Source organism: Grammomys surdaster, unplaced genomic scaffold (genome assembly GCF_004785775.1).
Source record: "Grammomys surdaster isolate TR1022 unplaced genomic scaffold, NIH_TR_1.0 843, whole genome shotgun sequence".
Lineage (NCBI taxonomy): Eukaryota > Metazoa > Chordata > Mammalia > Rodentia > Muridae > Grammomys > Grammomys surdaster.
Window position 1 is genome coordinate 5,086,991 of NW_021605262.1, and position 26,567 is coordinate 5,113,557.

The following is a 26,567-nucleotide window of genomic DNA, read 5'->3' on the forward strand; positions in this document are numbered from 1 at the left end:
CTTTTACCATCATCTGGCCACTTGGAACTACATCCTCATATACGTGTTTTGAGTTATTTTTTTCACCGGGGCAGTGATGGCGCATGCCTTTAATCCCAGCACTTGGGAGGCAGAGGCAGGCAGATTTTTGAGTTCGAGGCCAGCTTGGTCTACAGAGTGAGTTCCAGGACAGCCAGGGCTACACAGAGAAACCCTGTCTCAAGAGGGAGGGAGGGAGGGAGGGAGGGAGGGAGGGAGGGAGGGAGGGGGAGGGAGGGAGGAAGAGAAGGAGGAGGGGAGAGGGAGGGAGGGAGAGGGAGGAGGGGAGAGGGAGGGAGGGAGGGAGGGAGGGAGAGGAAGGGAGGGAGGGAGAGAGAAATTTAAGGGAGAAAAGAATTATTTGTCTCAAAATTCTGGTTTACAGTCCAGCATTGCAGTGGAGTCAAGATCAGAGCAGAGAGCAATGAATTAGCGCACTCATGCTTGCACGCCTCTTCTTCCTTACAGAGCCCAGCCCAGGAGATGGTGCAGCTCACATCAGGATGACCTTCTACCCTGAGAGGGAAACAAGAACAGAATGGGGTTGTAGGGAGGTGATTAGAGAAGGAGAGGAAGAGGAAGAAAGAAGAGCCCAGATGAAGGAAACACGGCCACGTGTTTCATACATGCTCTTCCTCAGGGTCTGTAGTGGGCGTAGAGCTCTGTCCTTGGAGGCTTACTCTTCTGCTCCAGACAGTCCTTCACAGCTCTAGCTTTAGTGGCCTCGCCACATGTTGGGGTCACTCACTTGCCTTTGAGTGTTCCATAAATTCACTTAAAAATTTTGTGAGCATGGTTGGGTTCTTTCCTTTAAGTGGCTAGTCCCCTGACAAGGGGTACCTCTGATGAACACAATTCCTTTTATGGACTCTCCCACTTCGACTTTCACCAAGTTGTCCCATACTGTAACTACTGAGAAGCCCAGACTACTACTTAGGGACTAGCTAACTTCTTCATTCCCACTTAAAAATACAACTTTATGAGACAGGTGGATTTCTGAGTTCGAGGCCAGCCTGGTCTACAGAGTGAGTTCTAGGACAGCCAGAACTACACAGAGAAACCCTGTCTCAAAAAAACAAAACAAAACAAAAAAAAACAAACAAAACAAAACAAAAAAACCCAACAACAACAACTTTACTTTTTGGCTGTGTGAGTTCTGAATTGTCTTCTTTGTCCAGACACTGAAAAGAGGCAGAGGTACTGGGGACAGTGTTGCCCCTGCCTAAGTGCACTGCTCATACCCCAGGAGCTCAACATGGTGAAGGAGAAATGACTTCTTTTGCAAATGAACACAGTGGTCAAGAATTTTTGGTCGTTACAGGAGTCACAGAAGCTCTTAGATCCCATATTCAGACTCCAGCTGCAGATGGATGTGAGACTGGGCCATTTCAGGTTGTGGCTTGTTTCTAGCCCCTCATCCCTAGCTCTTGTCTTTGGCTTGGCTTCTGGAAGCCTGGCTCAGGGTGTCCAGGGAATGAAGAAAGGTAGACCCATAATACATACAGAAAAGTTAGGATGGGTATTTTGGGCTCTCAGATAGATAAAACAGCATCCCAGAAGTTCAGCATATTTATTATATATAGTTGAACAGGGAGGCAGGGTTATTGCATATAGATAAACAAAGAGGCAGAGTTTTGTATGTAGTTGAACAAGGAAGCAGGGTTGGCTAATTTTTGTAGAAGTCTCTGTAGGTGCATAATCTTCTGGGGATGGCTATAGTGGACATTTTCTGCATACAATATCAACACTCAAACTTGGATCAGAAGAAGGTTTGCCATCCCCCCAAGGCTTATCTGGGGAAAGTTCTGCCACCCACAAGGGTCTAAAACATTAGGGTCCTTGACATGGCTATGTCTGTGTCAACAACACAACTCATGAAGGACTTCATTTGGTCTCTACAAGTCCTCACACCCACAAGACTAAAATTTGCCACAATGGGCAAAGAGCTAGAAGACATGTGGAGGAGAAATGAAGAGACAGACATGATTGGGGTTTCTGGGAGGAGTCTTGCACATGGATTGTGAATCATTCTGAAGATCTCTCCTAAAATCAAGAATCTGAAGCTGGGCGGTGGTGGCGCACGCCTTTAATCCCAGCACTTGAAAGGCAGAGGCAGGCGGATTTCTGAGTTCGAGAGTTCGAGGCTAGCCTGGTCTACAGAGTGAGTTTCAGGACAGCCAGGGCTACACAGAGAAATCCTGTCTTGAAAAACCAAAAAAAAAAAAGAATCTGAGAGTAGCATCCCATTTGCCCAGGGAAGACCCTGGAGGCCCTTCCCTGCATCCTATATATTGGACAGTACCCTCTCACAGCAATAAGAATATCTGAACTGGTTCCTCTTCATATCACACTATGGACTGTGCCAGACTTGGGGGCACTGTCTCCCTGAGAAAGATGGTATGGCTAGCAGGTAGCCCGGAGAGACAGCTGCAGAAGACTTTCAGAATGTGTATTTAAGACTTAGCAAACATCCACAGACACGGGGAGCAGAGGAAACAGTGGCTGGGTCTTGCCTAAAGCCACAGTATGCTGGGTAGCTGTGATAGCACATTCCCAGAGGCATTGCCAACTAGTGAGAAAGGGTGTCTTCTGCATTCCCATCCTGAAGAAACGAAAGCCAGACCAGAGCCTGTCTTATCCCAGGGAAGTCTGTCACCTCAATGATGCAAACAACAATGTTTATTTTCTAGAGACTGGGGGTGAATTCTGAAGACAGGCAATAGGAGAAGCATCCAAAGAAAAGGTGGTAACAGTGGAAGGACTCAGAGTCAGTCACAGAGTGGCACCAAATACAAGGTCTAAAGAGATGACAAGCTTGGAAAGAGCATCTTTCCTGTAACTCATAACAAGTTTATGGGCCAAGTGAGATTCTATCATTGCAGTCACCTTCCTGGGAGTCTGATGTCCAAGGTCTGACTGTTTTTATGTGGTTCAAGGCTATTATTGTTTCCAGCTTCCCCAAAAAAGTAAAATATCAGTCTCCTATGTAGGGTACCATACTCTCACACATACCTCTTCTCAAGGCCTTCCAGAAAAGGAGATTCAAGAAAACTTAGTAGCTTGCAATGAAAGGCCTTCAAAACAGCAGACAGGGTACTACTATCTGTTGATAAAGGAAGCAGAGTCCATGAGTGTCAGAGGTAAAAATAAATAAATAAATAAATAAATAAATAAATAAATAGGCACCACGTGCTTTTAGATGTATAAAAGAGACTTGAAAGTAGTTTAAAGCCAGCTGAACCTGAAAAGCAAAACCAGGAAATTAAGCAATAATTGAAACTTAAGTCAGTGAGAGGTTAAGTATTATATTAGACACAAGACAAGAACTTGAGATCCACAGGAAGTCATGAAGAAACCATCTGGAATGAAGCCCAGAGGAAAAGCAGAGTGACAGTAATGTTCAGGATCAGAGCCCTCAGAAAGAAATGAGAGGGAGACTGACAGCCCAAGGCTCCCAAAGTAGACTGAGTCTACAGCTCCCAACAGAAGAATTCTCCCAGGTAAAATGAGAAGGACTCTGTCCCAGAATATCCAGCCAAACGGAGATCTGGCTTGGTTGTGGGGCAGCTGACTTAAGGGAGTAGGCATAAGTATGCATCAGGCAGCAGAAACACACTCTAAGGAAGACAACATAAAGATATTGTGATACAGCCAAGCAGTGGGGTTAACACAAGTGCCACCATATGGGAAGAACTGAAAGGGTGCTGTTGACAGAGAACCTAGATGAGGCATCCTGGGGGAGGAGGGAAGAAAATAGAGAAGGTGTGAGCCAAGCTAACAAATGGTACAAGTGAAAGTGTAATGCCTAGTGGGGTCATGCATGGGACCAACAGACAGGACATTTAGTCATTAGGATGTTTATTATACCTCAGAGGAGCTCCTACAGAGCAGTCAGCATATATAACTTCCTTTTGAGTTAGTAAAAGGCACAGTGTGAAAAATCCCCAAAAGAGAAGACTGTACCATGAGAGGCAAGTATCATGTAAGGGAACTGACTGGAACCTTGTGGCTACAGTCCAAAGCAATGGTCACATCTACATAGGACCCAGGGGCAGAGAAAAAATAAACGAAAAGCAGGATACAGAAAAACTAATAACCAGCTAGTTTTTAGGATAAAAATAAGACCATATTTACTAGACATATGGATCACAGAGGAGACTGATAAAGGTTCTCGCCACAACCTCTGTAGGAAAGCACCAGAGATCATGGTCTGGGAGAAGAAAGCACACTATCAAAGGAATGTAGGTGGATATCAGAGCCAAGTGAGCAGAACCATCTTCACCATGAACTTCACACAAGCTACTCCACAGCTTAGATACAGGGGTTCCAAAGGCATCCTGGGACATGAGCCTCATGGACATAAAGAAACCCTATGTGAAGAATGCTAGTCATGTAGAAACTGAGAAGCCAATAGGCTTCTTTCAAACAGTCTGAAATGTGAACCCAAAGCTAGAGCAACAGAAGAACAAGGGTGAATGCATCCTTTCATTTATCCTGGAGAAAGTAAGGTCCAACATGAAAGCAGAAAATGTCATCAGGAAGGCAGAACATGAGGTCTTTCCACAAGAGATTATCTGTGAGCCCTATTGCTTGGCTATATCAGAAGGGAGAACCTTTGTCTGCTGAAGACCATCCCTGAGATCTGTGGCAAGCATAAGGCTTCCAGAAGAGATTCTGGACACTTCTATCCTAAGAAGACAAGATGGTTTCCCAGGTGCTCAAAATTTTCAGCAAATAGAGGCCTCGGTGGCATTGGTATTGAATGGGGTTATTGTCTTTTGCAACGTTGTGTTTGAAGTACTAAGATCAGGAGGATGTTGGTATGGATGGTTCTGTCCCTCAAGCCCTATGCTAGCCTTGAAATGGCTCTTTCTCTGTACAATTGTCCCTTTCAGTGTGATGCTGTAGTACTGTTTTAACTGTCACTAGTAGAATATTCTGAATCACAGTAACAAAGAAATCTATGAACAGGGTTTATGTAGGGATTGATGGGACCATACTCATACAGGTGGCCAGACATGCTGCACTGCATGTTTTCTTAAGTACCTCCCTTAGATCATCAGCGAGGTCAAAGATCAGCCATTATTTGGATGCAGCATCCCTCAGGTGAAGGGAAAGGAGTCAGCAATGCTTTGGAGGGCCAAAGCAGTGTTTTCTTGGTCAGACGCAGGTCTCACTGGGGACTGTACGTGGTTCCAGTATACCATTTGTCTATAACAGTGTCTTGGCTTGTGCTTGGCAACACCTACCTTCTTGAGGACCCTGATGACAGAAGCACTGAGTTCTGTCAGCAGGCAGCAATTCCACTTCCCACAAAGAGGAGTTGAATAGTCTTACTGGTAGTTATCAACAGTGTAAGATCAAAGCTTTTAAATCATTAAATCATTTAAAATTGACAGCTTGTTATCTGTTGGCTAGAAGTTCAGATCCCAACAATTAAACTCTCTTCTTTCATGTAGACAATGAGCTCTTCCTCTCTGGAGGAGGGAGAAGTGAAAATATAAAGACATAGCATTAGTATGGTTCCAGATGGAATGGAGGCTGCCCTGTCATTGGTCGCTAGTTTCTTATCATAAGTCCTGCCTCCCTTTGCACATTCAACTTCTCTGCTAGGCCAAGTTCAGGAACAGCTTCCTTTTCACCCTAAAGTTTGAGCCAAACAAAAACTAGCCAGACTACTTGGCAGTTTTTTTTCCAAAAGTAGAATACAAGAAAAAGCTCAGCAAAAAGTAGAACTCTACTCTGAATCAGCATTGGGTCCATGAGTTGACTTTCTGTTGGCACTCACATGTATCTGACTTTCTTGGGCACAGAAGACCTGAATTACAATCATCCAAAGTCAAGAGCTACCCAAGCCATGTTCCCCACTGGCAACACACTGAGGGGCTGGAAAGGATGAATAAATGGTAACTATTGTCCTGTCGTTGTCTGAGCATCACTGTTGATGCTTAGATCTGCCTGGGATGTAGATAACAAGGCTGAGCAGGTGTAGACAAGGCCTCAGCCATGCAGCCTGGATGATCCCATATATATGCAGCCACCATGTGCAAACGCTACAAGTACTCAGCAGCATAGGCACATGCCTGTCACATTCTGACAGGCTATCCTTACACTTCCAAAGAGGGGAAATGTGGCTGAAATACACAGGACACAGGAACACCGTGAGTGTGGTGGAAGTACTATCTCACATCCAACACCTCACTACAAACCTAGATACAGACACATGAGGCCCAAGAGACTCTGGTCTATGCTGAGTCCATCAGAAAAGAAAATGAATGGAGCTAACTGGCAGGTTAATCTCCATTTCTACACTCAGCCACCCTCCCAGAGAGACCTCAGAAGCCCTCGATGGAAAAGACCCTTTTGATGGAGTGTGGCCTGTCTCCAAACTGAGTGTGACCTAAACTTTCAAGAAAAGAGCCATATCTATACTCAATACTGTATAAGAACGACTAGCTAATTTAGGATTTTGTGACTGTGGAAAGTTGGAATACTGAGGATATTAGAGCAGTGGTTCTCAACCTGTGAGTTGCTACTCCTTTGAGGGTTGAAGAACCCTTTCATTGGGGTCACATACTCAGATATCCTGCACATCATATATTTACATTATGATTCATAATAGTAGCAAAATCACAGTTATAAAATAGCAATGAAAATACTCTTATGGTTGGGCGGTCACCACAACATGAGGAACTGTATTAGGACAGTTGAGAACCACTGATCTAGAGCAAAATTACATTGGGCACCCTTTGGTCTCCTTCATAGTTCTTCATTGTTCACTACTGTGTCTGATACAATATCCTTTGATTATCAAGTAAGATCATTTGAAACGTAGTACCTTAATAGTTGACTAGCTTCTACCAATGTCATCATTGCTCAAAGCTCAGAACATCATCAGATAACGTGAGTCCTATAGCTGACTTCCTTTGCTAACCTATCCAACCTGATGTTTCCAGCAGCATATTTGAAAAAGACCTTGATTTATGACTTTTAAACAATTCTATAAGCATAAAAACTTGGCAAAATTGGTGGGTTTATTGGGGGGGCAATCTGAATTTATGTTCTTGGGTCATGATTATTTTGTTTGGCTCAAGAATTAACTCTTGGCCGGGCAGTGGTGGTGCACGCCTTTAATCCCAGCACTTGGGAGGCAAAGACAGGCAGATTTCTGAGTTCGAGGCCAGCCTGGTCTACAGAGTGAGTTCCAGGACAGCCAGAACTACACAGAGAAACTCTGTCTCGAAAAACAAAAAACAAAAAACAAACAAAAAAAACAAACAAACAAACAAAGAATTAACTCTTATTCTCTTTCAGGTAAAAGCTGTGTTTTGCAGCAACATGGGTGATCTGCTCGAAAAGAGAGTTGAGTCATGTGCTTTGCTGATGTTCAGTTCCAAAAAGTCCACACCCTGTCCTCAAGACCCAAGACCAGTTGGTGTAAAACTGTTTGGAGATGGCTTGCTGTTTTAATTCTAAGGAGCAGCTTCTCTTAAAGTGTGGGGTCAGGAAGCCTTCTATGTCTTTTCATGACACCATGTGAAGGAATTAAGACTGTGGTGAGTTCACAGCACTCAGAAATGGCAAGTGTAATAGCCTCACTTCCGGATGGTCCCGTTCTAAGAAGCAGGAAGTGAAATTCCGTGGGAGGAAATACCAAAGGTGAGATTTTTTGTTTTTTAATCAACAAGGAGCAATTCTGTTAAAATCACTGACTGTTTTAGCCTCTCTCAAACCTCCTACTGGCCTGATTTGGCACTTGGGTGTTCCACTGTGCCATCTGGGCTCCACTTCCTTATGAAGGTTCCTATGCTTCAGGAAGCTTTAATGAAAAAAACACATGTGTGTTTGGCCTAGTCATTTGTCTTTTGTCATCTGAGACTGTGTGTGTAGGTAAGTGCACGTGTAGGTGAATGTGCTAGTGGCATTCCTTCCCAGACACAGGAGACATGAGAAGTTCACACTCATGAGTTCTACTTCTACTTATAGTCTTAAAGTGAATATCTATTTCTAGACACAACTGACATTAGCCAGCACTCTCTCCAGCCCCAGACAAAACTTCTTTTAAGTAGCTCTCAACCTTCCTAGTCCTGTGACCCTTTAATATAGCTCTTCATGTAATGGTGACCGCTACCCATAAAATTATCTTTTTTACTACTTCATAGCTGTAATTTTGCTGCTGTTATGAATAGTAATGCAAATATCTGATATGGAAGATATCTGAATATGTGACCCCTGTGAAATGGTCCTTCAACCTCCAAAGGGGTTGTGACCCCTCAGGTTTGAACTACTCTTCTAAGCATAGAAACATGAATTCTGTAGTTCTTATGTGGCTACCGGTAGAATGAAAATTTAAAACATCCCAGAAGAGGTTGATTTTAAACACATTTTAAAAAATTAACAAATCAATGTAAAATAACATTACATTAGAAGGACTCACTAGCAGCTAAACCAATTTGAGGCAGTTTCTGTTCCACAAAAAGCCAGCTGCCACAGATTGAAGGAGTTTATGCAGCAGCTCAGAGGAAGGGGAGGGAACAGTACTTTGGAGCAGAAGCTAAGTCTGTTGCTAACACACAGAGTGAACACAGGCTGGCCATGGTATGGGATACATTCCATACACAGGATAAGTGGGAAACCTCAGAGTCACTGGTGGCACCTGCTGGACTCACCGTGGGATGTATAGTTCTGATTCTGTCATCTCCTCTGGGTGGCCAATGGGAACTCCTTCAGAGGCCTGTTTTCCAGTCAGAGTCAGCAGAGAACTACAAGAGGTTTATATCAGATCCTAGGGAAGTGAACGTCAGGGCTATCAAGCACCCTGAGACCCAGGTTCTGGGATCACATTTCAGGTAAGGCCAAAGGAATTATCAGTTTAATCTGCATGCTAGACTGTCCTTGGTGATGAATGAAGAGAATGTGGAGACATCAGGGCCCAGCTATGCAGCTGTTAGAGGAATGAAAGGCAGAGAGAGGAAGGCAAGATGTGTCACTGGGGACACCTGGCCACCAGAAACAGGAACAAAAGTAAGGCATAGTGCACAGACCCGTAATCCTGGCATTCAGGAGGTAGAGGCAGGAGGATAACAGTGAGTTTAAGGCCAGTCTGGGGCTGCATAACAAGTTCCAAGGCAGTCACGGGTAAGTAACAATCTCCTGTCTCAAAACAAACAAACAAACAAACAAACAAACAAACAAACAAAGCAAAGATAAGAGGAACCAATGAATTGCCTTGTGCCTTCCTGAAGCTAGGAACACTGATCCCCTGAAGCCAAGAGAGAGACAAAACAAACACTCTAATACCTAGCAACGGTTCTCAAATGCAAAAACTCTTTTCATTTGAGAAGTATGGTAGATAGAGGACCTTCCCCAGGTTTTGGTAGGCTCTTTCACAATTCAGGGTGGAAGCTCAACCTTAGGCATTTCTGGTTTCCTAATGTCCTAGCTGTGTGGACTGGACAAGTCTCTTAAGAGCTAGTGATGTCCCTGACTAGTTGGTGTGAATTCTGGGCTCCTGAGTGAGGTGTAAATAACAGACAGGGAAGGGTCAGAGGCAAATTTAATCCACCAGGATGATACTCCATCTAGAGGGAAGCCCGTGCAGATAGATGCTCGTGTGCACTACTGCTGGTGCTGCTGAGTTGTCACTCTGAGAGCAGCTTGGGATTGTCTAGAAAAGCTACGGTGATTATGGTTAAGGAGTTGAGGGAAACACAAAAGATAATGGAAATAAATCCTTACTAAGAACGAACAAAATAGAACTTTAGAATACACACACACATATATTTAACATATATATAATTTACTATTGCTGATATTATATATATATAAGCAATATTATATAATATTTGGAATACTAAAAGCTCTCTGCATAGTTTCACATTAGCCACATGGAAGACAAGCTTGGTAAACTTTGCAGCAGAAAAATAGCAACAAGTGAGTGGTGCCTTGAGAGAAAAGGATGGATCTTGAAATCTCAAAGCCCAACCCCAGTGATACGTTTCCTCCAACGAGGCCTCACCTATTCGGACAAGACCACATCTCCTAGCTTTTGCAATCCTTTCATACAGTTCCCCTCTCTAGTGGCTAGGCATTCAAATATATGCACCTATGGGAGACAAATAACCATAAAACACTTTTGTCTTATCACCTGAGTTATTCTTTATGGCTAGATAACTCTACTGCCTGAATTATAACTTAGAATTCACACTTAGACAAAACCTGGGTTGCCTTCATGATGAAACCTTTCTTTCTTTATAATCTAAGCTCTCAGTTATTACTTCTCTTTTTAATTGGTAGAGTTATCATTTTTACTGAAAAACCATTCTTCTTCACTTGAGTCATAACCAATGAACAGAAAACATGTCATCACCACTGATGACTAAAAGCCTTTCTCAGACACCCAAATCATCACTTATGACTAGAACATTTTCTCCCCTCATCTGAATTTGTTTTCAACTAAAACTGTCCTCTTCAGCCATCTTCATGACTGAAGAATTTTCATATTCTTATCACCCAGACAACTTCCTAGTCACTCTATTGTTGTATTGCTGTAGAGACACCATGACCAAGGCAACTCTTATAAAAGAAAACACTTAACTGGGGACTTGCTTATAGTTTCAGAGGCTTAGTCCCATGCAGGCAGGTGCTGGAAGAGTCGCTTAGAGCTATATCCTGACCCATAGGCAGAGAGAGAGGAGAGAGAGAGAGAGAGAGAGAGAGAGAGAGAGAGAGAGAACGAACCTAGGTCTGGCATTGGCTTTTGAAACCTCAAAACCCACCTCCAGTGACATACTTCCTCCAACAAGATCACGCTTACTAAGCCTTTTCATATAGTTCTGATGGGGGCGATTCTTATTTCAAACCACCATAGTGGGTTTGTTGTATCACGAACAATGAAGACCTTCATCTGATTTGAGAGTCTTGTGTTCTCTGCTGGTAACTAGTTTAAAATCAGAAACTTCATAAACTCTCTAGCCCCCCAGCAGGGATCAGAGGCCCAAAACTCCACTAATGAGTATTCTACTGGGCCAAAGGAGACTAATTCACCATTGTCCCTGCTGAGAGGTGGTGATCTGGACCAAGAGGAGACAAGATGAGTATTAAAACTTCTGTTGATACAGTGGGTGGGATGTATTGACCATGCATATGCTTATTTAGATGAAGGGACTGGTTGTTGTAACTGAGTTGGTTGTTGTAACTGAGTTGAAAAAAATGTTGAGGGAGGTTTACAAGGGACCATGAGGGTAAAGGGCCAGAGGAGTGAGTCTGTGGGCACACAAGCCAACTATCAACAGATCAAGATGGGCTGAGTTTTCCTCTAAGAGACAGTACACTCAAGACCTTATGGAACCCAAGAACTCTCATGTTTGCCTAGAAACTCTGAGTCTGTTAAAGTGTCCAACCTCTAACACAAGAAACAAGGTTAACCTCACCACAACTCCACAGGGATCTGGTGGACACCATGAAGAAGAGAGGAGCTCCCTGCTGAGACACGTGGGCACCAGCATCTCCCAGTAGGTCAGCATGGCCAGGGGGCAGAGCTGTGAAGCATAGCTAAAGACAGCCATGGGAGCTTTCAGGGCTGGAGGGATTTGAGGGGGCACCCCTGGTGTCAGTATACAATTGGGATCAAGTCATTTAATACTGCAATGCTGCCGTTTTAGTGGGATAGTCCAAATGGGAAGTTTTGAAATGACTTCCTAGGATGGTACACAGGTACATACAAGGGATGTGAGAAGCAAGAAGGTGATAATTCTTTTGCCTAAGAGTATAGGATCTTTCTAACTCACCATCCTACCACTGAAGAAAAGAGGTAGGGTGACCTAGTCCTACACTACTATGCCCTGGGATCTGTAGCCCCTGATTTACTGGTCAAATCTTACCTGGCTGAATGGTAACCATGTTCAATTATGGCTTTCAAGGAACACTTACACTGTTCCTGAGTCAGTAGACTCCTGAAGCCACTTTACTACCCATCCCATTAAGAAGAGGAAAAGAAGGTTATTGATAAGCAGGGGACTCCACAGGTGTTTTAGATCTACCTACCGTTCTCTACTGACCGTTACTGGTTCCTCAGAGGCAGACCCCTTTCCAATTTTGATGGGACACCAGATTCTATGGAGGTAGAAAGTGATGTAGGACATTCCCTGCCTGTGGAACATTGAGAGCCAGGAGCATTGTGTGAAGAACACTGTGGGCAGTAACCTTCCAGAGGTCCTTGGTAGGGTCAAATTTTGGCTGTCAGGCCCACACCAGCCCCATCACATGGCTACTCCACACTTGAAAGATTATGCCTGTCCAGCAGGGTCAGAGAATGCTTGCAACAGGTTGCAAAGAGCTCAGGCTGGATCCTGTGCTGGATCCAGGTCTCTGGTCAGCCTACCTTCTTGGCAGGATCCCCTGTTCTTCTATAGCAATTCTTTCCAAATAGAAATAGTTTCTACTTGGGGGAGGAAGGAAATTTACAAGCAGGATGCTTAGGCAACTTGTTTACAAGAGTCCCAAATTCATTATTGAGTTTATATAAACAGTAAGCAATTGCTAGTGGGAGGAGACTCTTTGGCGGAGCTTCCTGCAAACTGCTCAAGAAACTGGTGATAACAGTTTTCATAAATCGCCAGCCATAATGGAGTGGGGCTTTATTTTTCTGCAGATTACTCCCCCATAACACTGACTTCCAAAGCTGTATTTAGATGAAAAAATTTCTTTGATCTGTCATCAGTACCTTGTCCGAGGTAAAAAGCTGTTTGTTTGTATCTCTCAGGAAAGCATCTATATTATAACATATAGATGACCATACACACCCCTGCACTGAACACACAGGACCAGGAGGAAAGGGCTGCTGCAGCTGATGGAGGGTCAAGAAAAACTCCACTGACAATGCTCACCACCTCTTCCCTGCTCCTGTCCTGATTTGCAGGATGATATTACCCTCTACTGGTCTGAGAGGGAACTGTCACATCAAGATGGTTAGCCTCTAGTTACCCAGAGGGGCTTTTCCCTATCTGTGCCTTTCTATCTCTTGTCTTTGGCTCTTCTGTCTGGGTACTCTCCATTCTATGCTCTCACATCCTAACTTCTCCCTTCCTCCTTAGCTCTCAATCTCTTTTTACCTGAATACTTGGAGGTTGGATATCGTAGTAGTAGGAAGATGGTCCTTGCTCACTCTAGCTCCAAATTGTGAAGTACAGAGCAACCCTCCTCCACTCCTTCCTGACCTTTGTGCCTTCTGATAATGTGTCCACTCATTATCTTAGGTTGTCCACAGGATTAGAGTACATCATAAGGCTAGAGTGGGAAATGGAGGTCCCAGCTACACATATAAGAAATGATATGTCCCTCCATGCATTATCTGCATTTGCACAGGTCACCTCCAGTATCTCTATAGGTCACAGCTGTTAACCTAGTCATTAGGTATCTGCCCATCAGCACAGGTATTCCTCTGATTCATTTTCAAGAAGTTTCCTTGTCTTGTCAGGTAGAAGCAATCACTCTCAACACTGTTGGGCCTATGTTAGAGTTAGTCCTTATGAACCTATTCTGAGGGCAAGGAAGAGCAGCTCAGGAGTCCCCTACCTCTACTGGGCTGCTGTCCTGGTTCTGAGGTGTTAATCTAGAATGGTCACCAGGGTTAGGATGCCTGGACATCAGTGAAGGCATAGAGGCAAAGAAGAGTCTTGGAAGGAACTTACTGTAAAAGGCACCAGTATCTATAGGCTATACTGAGAGCTTAAGTTACAGGAACTATGATGGGATGAGGGCCTGGCCCCAGTCACCTCCCCAGATACTTACCAGACTCAACGATAGTACTAAGAAAAAAGAGGAACCACCTGCAGATTGGCACTCTACTCCCCAACCCACAACTTTGTCTGCCTCTCCAAAAGCCTGCTTCCACTTGGGACAATCAGGTGAGAAACCCACGCCCCAATTCCTCGCCTGCTGGGACTCCAGTAAGCCCAGCAGCTGTGAGGCCTGGCCCGGTCTTTCAGAGCTCCATCTTCCTTCTGGTCCACACCTCTACTTGCAATCTGGGATCTGCACCCCATTCACTAGACCAAAGCTCTGCCTGTCTCCTGGGAAGCCTGCTCCTGCCCAGGACTACCAGCTCCATTTTCCAGGCCACACCTCTACATGCAGTTGAAGATCTGCACTCCAAACCCCAGCCCACAGCTCTGCCTGCCTTTTGGAAGACCTACTACCACCCAGGACAACCAGTCCCAGAGGTTTGCTACTCCCAGGAACTACCAGGATAGCCAACACCAGAGACAACCAGATGATGGCCAAAGGTAAGCCCAAGAATACAACCAACAAAAGCCAGTGCAATATGGCACCATCAGAACCCAACTCTCCTACTACAGCAAGTCCTGGATATCTAAAAACACTGGAAGAGTAAGATTATGACCTTAAATCTCATCTTATGAAGAAGATGATAGAAGTCTTTTACCAGGAAATAAATAAACAGTTCCTTAAAGAAATATAGGAAAACAGAATCAAACAGGTAGAATCCCTTAAAGAAATACAGGAAACTACAATCAAACAGGTGAGGGAAATAAATAAAACTGTTCAAAATCTAAAAATGGAAATAGAAACAATAAACAAAATACAAATGGAAGCAACCCTGGAAATGGAAAACCCAGGAAAGGGAACAAGAACTACAGACACAAGCATCACCAACAGAATACAGGAGATGGAAAAAACAATTTCAGGAGTAGAAGATACAATAGAAGAAATTGATACATTGGTCAAAGAAAATGAGAAATCTAAAAAGTTTCTAACGCAAAACATGAAGGAAATTTGGAACACATATGCAGCAGATGTGCAGCTCAGTCTCCATGTGGGCCCCCCCAACAACTGGAGCAAAGGTTCTCCCTAAATCTGTAGTCTTACTGTGTTGTATCTGTTCCCCAACAGGGCTGCCTTGTCTGGCCTCAGTGGGAGAGGATACTCCTAATCTGACAGATACTTGATATGTCAGGGTGGGAGGATATCCAGGAGGCCCCACCTTCTCAGAGGAGGAAAGGAGTGGGATGAGGGAGGGTCTCTGTGAGAGGGGTACTAGGAGTGGGGAGAGTGTTTGGGATGTAAATAAATAAATATTTAGAATGGGGGGGATATCTTGGAGAGATCAGGGATACAAGGCACATACCTAAACACAATAAAGACAATATACAATATACAATATACAAAGGCAATAGCCAACATCAAATTAAATGGAGAGAAACTTGAACCAATCCCACTAAAATTAAGGACAAGGTTCTCCACTCTCTCCCTATCTATTCAATATAGTACTTGAAGTTTTAGCTAAAGCAGTAAGACAACAAAAGGAGGCCAAGGTGATACAAACTGGAAAGGAAGAAGTCAAAGTATCACTATTCACAGATATGATAGTATATATAAATGATCCCCAATATTCTACAGAGAACTCCTACAATTCATAAAGAACTTCAGCAAAGTGGCTAGATACAAAATTAACTCAAGGAAATCAGTAGCTCTCCTTTATGCAAATTATAAGTGGGCTGAGAAAGAAATTAAAAAATAACACCCTTACAATAGCAACAAATAATAACATTAATCAAGCAAGTGAAAGACTTGTGTGATAAAAACTTCAAGTCCCTGAAGAAAGAAATTGAAGAAGATATCAGAAGATGGAAAGCTCTCCCATGCTCAAGGATTGGTAGAATTAACATAGTGAAAATGGTCATCTTATCAAAAGTTATCTACAGATTCAATGCAATTCCCATCAAAATTCCAACACAATTCGTTACAGACCTTGAAAGAGCAATTATCAACTTCATATGGAAAAACAAAAAAACCAGGGTTAGATAAAACAACTCTGAATAATAAAAGAACTTTTGGAGGAATCACCATTTCTGATCTCTAGCTGTACTATAGAACAATAGTGATAAAAATTACATGGAGTTGGTATAGAAACAGACACGTTGATCAACGGAATAGAATTGAAGACCTGGAAATAAACCCATACACCTATAGACACTTGACTTTTGTTTTTTGTTTTTCTTCGAGACAGGGTTTCTCTGTGTAGCCCCGGCTGTCCTGGAACTCACTTTGTAGACCAGGCTGGCCTCGAACTCAGAAATCCGCCTGTCTCTGCCGCCCAAGTGCTGGGATTAAAGGCATGTGCCACCACTGCCTGGCGACACTTGACTTTTGACAAAGAAACCAAAACCATCCTATGGGGGAAAAAAAGCACCTTCAACAACTAGTGCTGGTCTAACAGTATGTCTGCATGACGAAGAATGCAAATAGATCCATATTTATCAATTTGCACAAAACTCAAGTCCAAGTGGATCAAAAACTTCATCATACAACCAGATACACTAAATCTAATAAAAGAGAAAGTGGGAAATAGCCTTGAGCGCAACAGTAGAGCAGACAATTTTCTGAATAGAACACCAGTGATTCAGGCTCTAAGATCAACAATTGATAAATGGGACCTCATGAAACTGAAAGGATTCTGTAAGGCAAAGAACACTGTCAAAAGGACAAAATGGCAGCTTATAGATTGGGAAAAGATATTAACTAACTCTATATTCAACAAAGGAATAATATCCAAAATATATAAAGAACTCAAGAAGGTAGACGCCAACAAACCAAATAACCCAATTTACACCAGTCAGAATGGCTAAGATCAAAAAACCCAAGGGATAGCAGATGCTGTCAAGGATGTGGAACAAGGGAAACACTCCTCTATTGCTGGTGAGACTGCAAATTTGCAAACTCACTCTGGAAGTCTTGTAGTTTCTCAGAAAACTGAAGCTAGTTCTACCTGAAGACCCAGCTATACCACTTTTGGGCATATACTTAAAAGATGCTCCACCATATCACAAGGACACGTGTTCCACTATTCCACTGTTCACAGCAATTTTATTCGTAATAGCCAGAAATTGAAAACAACCCAGATGTCCCTCAACCAAAGAATGGATATAGAAAATGTGGTTCATTTACACAACAGAATACTGTTTAACTATTAAAGGCAGGGACATCATGAATTTTGCAGGCGAATGGATGAAACTAGAAAATATCATTCTAAGTGAGGTAACCTAGACCCAAAAGGACATATATCGTATGTACTCACTGATAAGGGAATATTAGTCATAAAATACACAATATCCACACTACACTCCACAAACCCAGCGAAGCTAAACAAGAAGGAAGGCCGAAGCTAAACAAGAAGGAAGGCCCAAGTGAGGATGTTTGAATCTCACTCAGAGTGGGAATAAAATAGTCACAGGAGGCAGAGGGAGGATGGGTGGGAGAGGGGATGAAGAGGGGAATGGGGGATCAGGATCAGGTTTGGGGAGACAGGAGAGTGCCAGAAGGCCAGGAAAATGAATGGACATGTGCAGCTGCTAGAGGTGGGGGAGGGGGCATCTCTAGGAAGTGCCAGAGACCAGGGATGGGAAAGGCTCCCAGGGGTCAATGTGGGTGACCTTAGCTGAGATGCATAACAGCGGGGATATGGAACCTGAAGAGGGCACCTTCTGTAGCCAGGCAAGTGGATTTAGACATGGCTGACATTCATTATATCCTGGCACTCAAAATACACTCACATCTGGCACGGACCCTAACAGATACACAAAAATAAATGTCTGAAAGATCAGAATCCAAATAATGTACTGTAAGATTAGGCCAAGCCTAAAAGCAGTAGACAGAGGTAATAAACACTGAGATCTGCACTGAGGAGGGGAAATCAAAAGGATCCTGTAATCTACCTGTTGGTCTATACCTCTAGATTCTACCCAGGGTCAACCTGCTTCTTCAGCAGGTTGCTGGTTCATGTTTCTCAAGTAGGGTTTTGGAATACTTGTATGATTTTTTTAAAAAAAATTTAATATAGCAAAGTGCATTAGGTTTTAATACTAAAGAAACTCAAAGGTCTGTGAAATGTTGTCTTATAGTCATGGCGCTCACAAATTCACAGCAGCTGAGATTGCCTGCAGAAGGTCTGTATAAGACTAGGGCTCTGAACATTCAGTTATGGATGGAGAAGGAGCTCAGAGCTCATCCTTGCCCCGAAGACCTAATGACAACCAATGGCTGTTGAGGAAGAAATCTTTTTGTCTTCAGTGGTATCGGCATTGATGAATCAAGCTTTACACCTATGCCCATAAAGGTGGCCTGTTGTGAGTAACCAGCCCTGTCACCTGAGGTCATGACACAGGGCAACAACATGATAACCAAGAGGAGTCCCAGGTGAAGATCTAATATTGATAGTGTAGCAGAAGCCAGAGGCCTTGAACCAGACCAATGACTTATTGCAGTGAACACTTGCAAGTAAAGATGTCTGGACAAAAGGCTAATCTGTTGACACTCTATAGCTTCCATGAAGAGAGGTTTTCTAGGTTTTATTTATTTTTATTTTCTTTTGGGAGGTTTTAAGGGCAGATACTAAAGGATGGGAAGATGAGTGGGACTAGGGTACATGAAGTGAAACTTACAAAGAATCAGTAAGAAGCTTTATTTTTATTTTTTAATTTTTTTAAAAAAAAGCAATTACTAGTCAAGAAAATCAGAGTCCAAATCCTAGGAACCACATAACAAACATAACAAACCTGACAGTCCATACATACCTGTAACACCAGATCTGAGACAGGAAAGACATAGGAGGATTTCTGGAATTTGTAGCCAACCTAAGAAAACACCAAGCCTCGGTTTAAAGAGAAATACTTACCTCCTTAAGGAATGGGTGAAGAGTGATAAGAGGATAGTGATGTTTCCTTCTGACAACCATGTCTATGTGTCTACATGTATAGGTATCATATAGACATGCATGCAAATAAATGAACCATTAAAAAATAAATCTAGGGAACCTAGACATGATTCCTGTGATCCTAGCACTCAGGAAGCAGATCTCTGTTACAGGCCAGCCTGGTCTACATTCTGAGTTCCAAGCCAACCAAAAACCAAACTGGTCTCAAAAACCAAAACAGAAATAAAAGTCCAGGGTAGCCTGCTTTGGTTTACCCTTGGTTTTTGTTGTTCCCCCTTTTGATTTCCTAGTATTTTATGAAAAGTTTTGTATATTCATGAGAATGGCTGATATTTTCTGTATTTTTGTATCAAGACTATGGTATTCTCTTTTGAACTGACAATTTTTTTTTCATGAATTTGTACAGAATTCTTGTTAACCTTTTTTACTTCTTTCCAGTTTGTTAGAGGTAACTCATAAATCAGGGGAACAGTTTAGACACTTCTTTTGCAAGTATATGAATGAGAAGAGTCAGAACAACAAAAGACAAATTTATTTCAAAAGGGAAAAAATACTGGGAATCATGAAACTGAGTGGGTCAGCTGAAAACTCTGAAAGCACAGATTGATAGAAACGATGCATAGAGAGAAGCAGGAAGTGGCCATAGCTCTGTCCCTAGCTTCAAAAGGGGAAGTAAAGCCAAGCACACTTGGGAGTCAAGGAATCAAAGAACAGGGCTCTGCTTTCAATACCCTGTAACAGGAGGCAGAGTTTAGTAGTTAGGCAGTAGTCATGGCCTGTGGTGTCTCAGAAGTACCACCCTCAGAGTGAGTGAGCTCCTGCCAATGACTGTACCATGAGCTCTTGGGAACAATTCTGTGAGAGTATGCCAGTCATTATTAGTAAAACTCACAGCACTTGACGCAGACGTTAAAATAAAAATAAGAGCATTCTGAAAACAAGTTTAATATTACAAAAAGTTCTATGACAAAGGCAGCATTCCATTTAAAAGTGTATTCATGTACAAAGTATTAATGTCAAACTACGTTTAGCAGAAGATGAAGTAAAACATGGTATATGTGAGATGCAACACATATTGACTTATTTTATATTTGGTAACATGAATTTTCACTTGAAATATAAGTATAAAATTACTGGAGAAACTAAACACATATTGCCTGATTCACTTGACCATAGAAAGTACTCACTGCTCTTGTGAACACAATATCTGATCACTATCAAAGAAGTCTTTATATCTTCTTATCTGTAATCCTTTTCTCAGTTTCTGTACCACAGGAACATGTCTTTCTCACCCATTACATAGCATATTGTGCTAACCAAAGCAGACTCATGCCAGAAAGTAACTGCTCCCTTCTAGCTTGAGCAAAGACTCTATCTTTCAATGCTGTAACTGCATTATTCAGCATCCTTTTTGTTCTACGATAGCTGTTTTGATCTCCCTTTATTTTAAACAAATTTTAACATCTTGTATCTGACAGGCTAGAATCAGGATGGGGCTTTACACAGATGCAAACAGATTGGGATTGTCTTTTAAAAACAGTGAAAAAGATAGGCAGTTTGCCTTTAAATGTGCATTGTAAAATAACACAAACATAGTCCTTTTGACAAAGTTTGTACACCCATCTGTCTGGCCTGCAGACCTACGTGGTTTAGTGTAATTTCTGATGCACACTGTGAGGTAGACGGTATCACCTTCTACTTGTCCATTGAAAACCACAGATATGAATGTCTGGGATCAATCATAAGATGAAAGTTTCTTTTTCTCCTCAAACTGTTTGTCTACTGCCAGAGACAGGGCCTGGAGGAAACCCTCGATGGTGACGCTCGGAGCCTGAAAAGAAATGACCATTACTGAGTGGACCTGTGCTTTAGTAGGGCTACATGACAGTTACCATCTATACATTTGTGGAATTAGGAAGAGGCACAGTTCTATATAGGACAGACAAGCCCAGGGACCACAAGAGGGAACCCAGATGTGGTTTGTAAAAGATGATGTAGTTCACTGTTTCCTAGGCAGGGGAGACTGGGACTCATCCACAGGAAAGAATCTGCTGGGAACAGAACATGGGGCCTCAAACCCTGCCATTTTGGAACTTTTTGCAAAGAGCTCACCTAATGCCCTGGAACTGTGAGGTCTAACACTGATGCTTGTATAACTGAGAATCACACTAGAGCTCAACATTGAGCTCTCCCTTTGGTGTCAAAGCACTCATACGCACGGCCCTACTGAAGGCCACACCTACACAGCAGGTGTACATACCACTGGCCAGGCAGAATGCCAGGATTTAAGAGAACTGTGTGGCTGACAGGCTTGTGCTGGGGCCTGGCCCCGGGCAGCTAAGGGAATGATTCCAGGTCACCATTGAGTGTGAGCAGAACCAGGCTCATGGGACACAGGTACTAAGGAGGAGGAGGTGGGCTCTAGACACAAGTTCCCCAATGCACTATGGTACCTATGTACCTGTGAGCATTGCATATGTATAGGTGTGTATGTATAGGGGTGGACATATGAGCAGACACATAGAAGAGCCATTTGGGCAGAAGTGAAGTTCTTCCCAAGTACCTGCTGTGTCTATGATGGACAGTATTGTCAACTTGACAGAGTCTAAAGTCACCTGGGAGACAGGTTTCTGGGCTTGTCTTTAGAGAATTATCCCAATTACATCAATTGTGGTAGGAAGACCTGCCCATTGTGGTAGCATCACTTCTTGGTTGGGGTCCTGAACTGTATAAATGGAAAAGGGAACTGTGTAGCACCATCTATATATTATTCATTCTCTGCTTCTTGATTGTAGACCAGCAGTTTCAAGTTCCTGCTGCTTTGACTTCTACCCCAGGATGGTCTGTAGTCTTGAACTGTGAGCTAGAATAAACTCTTTCTCCATTAAGTTGATTTTTAAATAATGTTTTACCACAGCAACTGGAAAAGAAACTAAGACTCTACCCCCCGAATCCTGTGAGCAGTGTAAGTGAGGGAACTGGGTATCCACTACACAGGGCAAAGGGAAGCTTACCTGGATGTAGAGTGCATGAGCCAGGAAAGGGAGTTTCCTCAAGACCCGGCCACTGAGGCCCTCACTCTTCCTGTATGAAAATAATCATAGTCATAGATATCAACTTCATATACAAATGTACACAATTCAGTGATGATTTTCCTCTTTATGGTGAAGCAAAACTCAAAGGCTGGCCAAAGCAACCCAAAAGCATAAGCTTCTGTGTGACCCTGGGTACAGTCTTGGCCTCAAAGACTGTTGTCCTCTCGCTTCCTCAACATGATCTGTCATCTTTGGTTTCTGCTCCAAGTAAGACTATAGGACCAAGTTCCCACTGAAGAGCATTGGACATGGAGCAAAACATGGTGGCATAAAGCTGCCAGCAGAATCCACAACCAGGACACTAGGTCTTAAATTTTTACAGAAATCTCTGAACTATATTCCTTCTCATTGATTTAAGTCTCTAACAACATGGCAATCTTCATGTTAACCTTTCACTCAAAATCTTCCACATGTTCCATGGCTTCCGAATAAAGTCCAAATTGGGCAGAAAGTGAAGTTCACAGCATGGTTGTTCTGACTCTCCAGCATATCACACTGATCTGTGGGAAATACTCCATTTCCCACATATTGCCAACACACTGCTCAGGAAGCCTCCTGATGTTCTGCAACTCTAAGTTATTTCCCTTCTATGAGCTGTAGGCCCCTGCTGCCCTTGCCAGCTACTCATGTCTACTTTTGCAGTGTCTGGACAGCTCACCTCCAGAGCCTTCTCTGGCCTACAAAGAAAATCACAATACCTAGTTACCCCAGCAAGTGATTTTTCTTGGGTAAAAAAATAATACCAGGCAGGGTGTGGTGGCACATGCTTTTAATCCCAGCATTCTGGGAGTTCAAGTTCAGCCTGATCTACAAAACAAGTCCAGGACAGCTTGTTACACAGAGAAACACTCTCTTGAAAAAAAAAAAAAAACAACAAAGACATCAGTTTATACCTTGAAATTTCACTCAAAAGGAGGCTCAGCTTCGACACATTATTTTCAATAAAGCCAATCATTTCTAGCTCTCGAAGGGTCAACAGCTGCTGGCGAGGATATATGATCTGGCACTGGGGGGCAAAAGCAGCACAGTTACGACAGAATCCACATAACACCAAGTAGACGAACCATGAGCAAGAGGACTAGCACTTCTAGGGTGATCACAAACTGTCATGACTTAAGTCCAAAATAATCACTCAAATACAGGCACTAGAAAACAGCTCTGCATACTTTAATGTTCTTTCCCGACATACCTGTGTTTCTTCAAAGATCAGTATACAGACAGTAAAGCATGGCTCAGGGTCAGCAGCCAGTCAGGTGCTGAGCTTTTGGCCAAGGTATTTCCTGGCTTCATGTCAGGGCTAGGGAAATGGGTAGGGGCTGTGATGGGTGGTATTAAGCAAGCTGCTGCCTTAGTTCTAGAAATATGTGTCGAACCTAGAGAAGCAGAACTGGATTGCAGAGCCAGGACCACAGTTGTCCTCAAAAGAAGACTCTTAGTCTGCTCTTCAAGGGTGACTAGTTTATTAAAATGACAGATAAGGCAGGATGTCCCTGAAGCTCTCCCTCATAGATTAGAGGCTTTGTCAAGTTGCTGCACTAAGCCTTCAGGATGGCACTGACTGCTTCCACGGAGCCTTTCTATGTATACTTTGGAGGTTTGTGGGTAAAAAAGAAAAGAGGTTTCTGTTTGATATTCTGACCTTTCTGTGTAAGTGATTGTTTCTGGTCCCCACAGCCATTGAATTTATACAGGCAGGGACACATCACAAGAGCCCAGACTGCAAGCTCCTGATAGAGTGAGAACAATTACATAGCATCTGCCTTCAGGACCACCCCAAGTTTTATTACAGTGTCTCCCTATCCTGTTCTTTCTTTGCATATACATGTGTATGTGGTGTGTATGCATGCATATGCATGATCAGTATATATTTGGCCGGATGCTGGTATCTTTCTTAATAGCTTTCCATCTTGCAGAAAAAAGGCAAGATCTTTCTCTTGAATCCAGAGCTTGCAAATTTGACAAGTTAGCTAGCAGGCTTCCTCCACGGATCCCATCTCCATCTTCTAACTCCTGGGATTATAGGCAGGTTTGCCACATCTATGTGGGTGCTGGGAACCTGAACTTTAGTCCTCATGCTTGGCTGGCAGGCACTTTATCCAATAAATCATCTCCCAAACTCTTAATTTTTCACAAAATGACTAAAGTAAGAAACTGGTTTCAGCTACCCCCTAAACCTGTACCTCTAAGCTAAACCTGAGAACATTTTAGATTCATGGTACAAGTGACAAATGTACCATTATGAGGGCTGAAGACACATCAGAGGTGTCTTTGACCTCTAACACACCCGGCTTCCTCCCTGGACCTGCCTCACGGTAAGTTCTTTGGTAGTAAAGAAGCTCCACTAGATGACCACACCCACTCCAGCTAGGACAAGTTGCCAATGCCAGAACAATGTCAACCTGAGTACTCTTACTGGGCTCCTGGCTGAGCTGGCTCCCTCTTCCTGTGCAAAAGTGATCAAGCCATTCTTGGTAAGAACAGCAAGGCCCGCTATCTTATGAAGTGTCAGGCAATGGCTACAGAATCCATTGAGGACAATTGCACTCTACTGGGAGGGAACAATTCCACTACAACTATCATTATAAATCTCTACTTGTTGGCTTGCTTGGTTACTGCCCAAGTTCCTTAGATTCTATACTCAAAAGAATGTTCCTGCAGCATGAGCTATCAGATGCAGTCTGAGAACCACAGCTTTCAGTCAGTCATAGCTCTGTAAACTTCAGTTACTACAACTTTGAGTCAGACGGTATTCTGAAAACTTTGGCCTTTAGTCAGTGTACTCTGTGAAGCAAGACTTTCATTATTCTTTGTATAGACTAAGAGACTGGTCACTTTTCTAGTCGGTTTAATAGTCTGCCTACAGCCCTCTCACTAACCTTCTACACACTGATACCTCAAATACTGAAAAGTGTTAATCATACAGTACCAGAAGAAAAGAAACATTGTTAAGAGTATGGTACAACGATATACATGTATAAAAGTGCTATACAAAACCATTATTTTACAGGCTTATTCATTTTTTTTTTAAACTCTTAAAGGAAATAAAGATCAAAAATACTGAGCCAGTAGGCATAATCTAGCTATAACATAACTATAATTTTCAAAGTAAGAAGCCTGTAATAAAATGTCTATTAGAACTAGTATACATTAAGCTATTCCAATTAACTACTAACATGTAGAAATCTAGTAATGGTCAGGAGTGAAATAAACAAAGGTACCTTCATCAGTTCTTCTAAACAAGACTGGTAGATTCTGAAGATGGCTGCTGCAGAGGGGGGGCCAATGTACTGCTTGATGTCAGCTCTATCCACAAAAGCTACATCAATCTTCTCAGTGATGTTGGAAGTGGTCAGAATCACTACATTGGAATGCCTGTTGTAATGAATAAGAAAGAACTAGGCACAATTGCACCAGTCCTGCCAGTACAAAGTCAAGGAGTCCTCTGAGGTGAGAGTGAGGATGATTACAGGAAAGACGGAAAGAAGATAAAAGAGACAGGTATGGGAGGGCTGCTTGGTTAACAACTATGCCAGCTACGAGTGTTTCTCTTAGTCTTCTTATACTTCAGTACCGTGGGAGGCAAAACCACAAGCTAACAGAAACAATTTCCTAAAATATACACAAGATATTTGTTCCTATCCCCTCAAACCTCTCTGTTCTTTCCACCAAGATCAATAGACTCTTCAGCTCCTAGCCTTGAGCCTCAGGTACACCTCCTCTTATCCTTCCAAGCCTCAGCAGGTCGGGAAATCTGCCAACAGGCCCTGACCTGCCTTGACTTTGCCTGGCAGGCAGACTTTCTCTTTTTTTCTCTCTTCTTCAGAAGTGGTGAACAGCTCCCAACACACAGTGTGCTTTAAAGACTCAGTTCTGTTCTGCCCTATTTGACAGGCACATGGTAGGAGGGACAGTAGGTACATGAGTGGAAGAGCCTAGCTAGCTTTATTTTGGTGGCTGTGCTTTGTGCCAGAGTAACCTTCCAACACAGCCTTCATATCTTGATGGCCCTGACCTCTTAGTCAGGCTCTCCTGGCTTGCAGCAGGTCTATGTTCAACAGACACTCCCAAGGCTTTTGCATCTGGAAAGCTGTGGTATATTCTATTGGACTTGTTGACTCACCTACATGAGCTTTGGGGAAGATCTTACTTTGTGCAACATCCCTGACCACCTTATCTACAGCCTTAGTGAGGAACTTGAGGCCATGGAGACTATCGGCCTTAAGCATAATACAGGCTAAAGGGAAACTATGAGGTAGTGGCCTTCTGACCCACACCACCTTATAACTAATGGGAAGATGATGACTGCCTCTTCTGGGGGTGGGGAGGGCAGACAACCAACATAATGAGGTACTCCTCCAGACAGGCAGGTGGGGAGAAACAGGTCATAAGTATTATAGGGGATCCTAGGCAGGCAAGTGGGAAGCCCATCAGGGTAATAGGGGACCTCAGGAGTGCATAGTCTGTCAGTATGACAGAGATCCTGGGCAACGGGGTAGAAAGTTGACCAGCTGAACACAAGACCTAGGTAAGAATGGTTTGAGGCTTAGTGTTTCTCTGGTCTATTATTGGAATTTGGCATACAGAACTGGGAGTGTGATGGTGGAAAATAGAGTGGTGATGGCTTCAGACAGGCTGTGGAAGGCACCTTCCTTGGAGACTGTAGGGAGACACTGGCAGCAAAAGCCAAGGCGAGGGAAATGATTATAAAGTCATCAAGCTGCTTA

General features: G+C 43.1%; 1 protein-coding gene across 2 annotated transcripts in view; it reads right to left on the reverse strand.

The window, feature by feature from the left end:
• Positions 1-26,567, reverse strand: part of Trip13 (thyroid hormone receptor interactor 13) — a 55,706-nt gene that overhangs the window by 10,153 nt on the left and 18,986 nt on the right. The window contains exons 10-13 of one of the 2 annotated variants that reach the window (XM_028782735.1): positions 25,062-25,215; positions 22,737-22,849; positions 21,763-21,832; positions 20,448-20,579 (exon numbers count right to left, since the gene is read on the reverse strand). In XM_028782735.1, coding sequence (XP_028638568.1) covers positions 20,484-20,579; positions 21,763-21,832; positions 22,737-22,849; positions 25,062-25,215 — 433 coding nt within the window. In that variant the 3' untranslated portion in view covers positions 20,448-20,483. Of the gene's footprint in view, positions 1-19,537; positions 20,580-21,762; positions 21,833-22,736; positions 22,850-25,061; positions 25,216-26,567 lie in introns of those variants that run through there. The other variant, XM_028782734.1, reaches the window with a different exon arrangement.